Source organism: Olea europaea, unplaced genomic scaffold (assembly GCF_002742605.1).
Source record: "Olea europaea var. sylvestris unplaced genomic scaffold, O_europaea_v1 scaffold3693, whole genome shotgun sequence".
Taxonomy (NCBI): domain Eukaryota; kingdom Viridiplantae; phylum Streptophyta; class Magnoliopsida; order Lamiales; family Oleaceae; genus Olea; species Olea europaea.
In genome coordinates, this window is record NW_019256228.1 from 1,063 (window position 1) to 4,121 (window position 3,059).

Consider the following 3,059-nt stretch of genomic DNA (forward strand, 5'->3'; position numbering starts at 1 on the left):
TCCAACTGAATTAAGTAATTCATTTGTTGTAAATGAGTTAAATAATTATTTAGTGTAGGGGTAAGCACATCATTATCACCAACTGTTTTCAAGGATAATCTGTATTAGCACACAATTTGTGTCCATTGTATTTAACAAGACGCACAATCGTTAATAATGATAAGTCTACACATGTAAGTCATAGAAACCAAATAGATTTATCTTTTGTAATGATTTTCATGCAATACAATTGACTAATAGCAGTTAGAAAAGTATCTCGAAGCTAAATATAACACTTTGATACCCAAGGGGAAACATCTGTTTTATTTAATGCACATATATATTACAACACATTTACAAACAATATCTCAGATTGGATACAGTATTTGTAAATTTATTTCATGTATAACACTATTCAATGCTAGGAACTCCACGCTCTTATGTCCTGGATATGAAGTTGTACGTATTCCAAGTTTTTTGTTGCCAATAGAAAGTTGATAAAGGAAACTTTCAAAAGAGTTTTATTGTTGGAAATTTGTAGGATTTTTTTTTTTTTTTCTGAGCTACATTAATATTACAACCAATGTGATTGTAATGTAATATGGGCTTTTAACGTTTCCCCTAGAATATTGATAACATTACAGCGATAGAGAAGATTGGAAGCTCGTCCAACAACTTATAGATAGATATGGTGGTCAAGACCTCGGTGGAAGTGGAGGTAGTGGTGATCTGGGAGTAGGTGGAGGTGGGGGAGGAGATCTTGGTGGCGGTAGAGGTGATATAGGAGTAGGTGGAGGTGGGGGAGGAGATCTTGGTGGTGTTGGAGGTGGAGGGGGTGGTGATCTGGGAGTACGTGGAGGTGGGGAAGGCGATGGAGGTGGAGGTGGTGGTGATCTGGGAGTAGGTGGAGGTGGGGGAGGAGAGCTTGGTGGTGGTGGAGGAGAGCTTGGTGGCGGTGGAGGTGGAGGTGAAGGTGGAGGCGGGGGAGGAGGAGAGCTTGGTGGCGGTGGAGGTGGAGGAGAGCTTGGTGACCGTGGAGGTGGTGGTGGAGGAGGAGGTGGTGGTCGAGGTGGACAGAAAATTCCAATCTTAGGTATGCATATAGTAGCATTTACACATACAAGTGTGCACAAAAGAGCTAGCAGAACACTCAACTGGCGTTCCCTGTAGCTCGACATGGCAACTAAAAAATGTGAGGTTCCTTCACTCTTTAGTTAAATTCTCTTCTTTGGATTTGGCAATGGAGATTTATTGTTGGCTCTATATATAGACACCGATTCTTAAATTTTTTAAAATTAGTCTCCCTTTCTACAGTGAATAAATTAAGTTGATTTTCTTTACGTAGGTGGTTCCTATGGTTGGCGATTGCTAGGTTAGGTTTTTCTGCTGAGACGTTAGTGAATTTAATTTCATATATGCAATAATAAATTACAGTGAGTTTCATCAATTTATCTTTGTGAATTTGAGCTTATCAAAATATATTGACTATCCAAAATCTATACAATAAACAATTTTTATGTGGGTTGGCCACAATTTCATTTGACAACGGGTGAGATAAAAGTGGAATACAATCAAACTAATTAAAAGCAATTGGACAAGTAGTATCGAATGAAGCAAGAATATGCGCCATCTTATTTCCCTCAACACGTACCAAAACATACTTCTGCAATACTAACCCTAAGTCCATTAGCCTTAGCGAAACGTAGAACATGGCTGAGAGAAAGAGTTTCACCCCCTTCCATATCATAAAGTCCTCTAATCCATTCAAAATAAATACATTATATCTGACTTTGTTTTGGAGTAGCAGAATCGGATTGAATTCTGTTGGGTTTGTCTATAACAGACTTGTCCTTACACCAACCTACTGAATTAAGTTATAAAATCCCTTCACCAGAAGTGCACTCTAAACTCTTGGACGCTGCCCTTAATTAAAGTATCTCCCTATATAGCTTTCTGTACGAAACAGTATATGCAAGTTGATGTCTAATAAATTTGAAATAAAGTTAGTTTACAACCACGTAAATACTTTGTGTCTGAACATATTCCACTTATCTTGAGGCATTTCTTCTGATTAGAATTAGATGTTGAAACTCATTCTGTTAGACTTTTTACTTTTTTTCTTTTTATTTGTTAAGGAAATAAGTGTTTCATACTTACTTCATAAAAGTTTCACCATTTACTCTCGATAAGTGTACTTTGTATACTTATATGGACCATTAAATGAGGCTGACTGTTATTAATGTTGCTAACTTATGACTTAATTATATTTATATTTATATTTTTCTTTTTGTTAGGTAGAACTTGATATAAATTTATTAAATTGGACAAAGGTTGTTAGGTAAAGGTTGGGGACTAAATTGTGAATTTTTGATAGTTGATTCGGACATGATTGGACTAAATTGGAAGCAATTGGAAAATGAAGGATTAGAGTTGCATGAAAATGGGTCTTAACATGAATATTATCCAAAAGCTGGGACCGAAACACACAAATATGAAAATTGAAGTTGCACGGGCGAGTGGAAAAAGTGTCGCCTCCGCATCGGCTTAAGCCAAAATGAGTTGATACCCAACAATTTGTATGGCATGCATGCGGCTTGTATGCCTACATGCACGCATTGTGGAAAACTATAGATTGTCGCTGCAATTTCGTTTTAGACCAGAATTTTAATTGGATTGAAATTTTACGCGATGTTGGGCAGATTTTTGCATTCTTATACATGCAAAACTAGTTGAAACATTGCGAACTTTCTTGAGGCTCTACTTACACAATTAAATCACATTATTCATCAAGAACAATAGGCAAATTGTTATATTTTGATGGATAAGATCAAACCCTAACAAGAATTGGATGTCAATTACATCAAGAAATTGAAGATTTCAACTTTGGATTTGAAGATCAATATCTTTGCATTATTTTATGATTCGAGAAATATTTTCTGTTATTCTTTTTGTAATTTATACAAAATCATACTAGCCTAGTTCCGTTTTTCTAATGGATGAAGATGAACCCTGTTAATTATTTATTTTAGTTTAACACCAGCAATTTAGTATTTCTTGTATTTTATGATTAATCTTGCATT

The 3,059-nt window shown here is 35.8% G+C and overlaps 1 protein-coding gene across 1 annotated transcript; it reads left to right on the forward strand.

Moving 5' to 3' along the window:
• Positions 1 to 623: 623 nt before the first annotated feature.
• On the forward strand, positions 624 to 1,356 carry LOC111386711 (acanthoscurrin-2-like; the record flags this gene model as incomplete). Its single annotated transcript, XM_023011176.1, has 2 exons — positions 624 to 1,018; positions 1,325 to 1,356. Coding segments are annotated over 2 exons (427 nt in total), but the record flags the coding sequence as incomplete, so codon positions are not given.
• Positions 1,357 to 3,059: the final 1,703 nt, after the last annotated feature.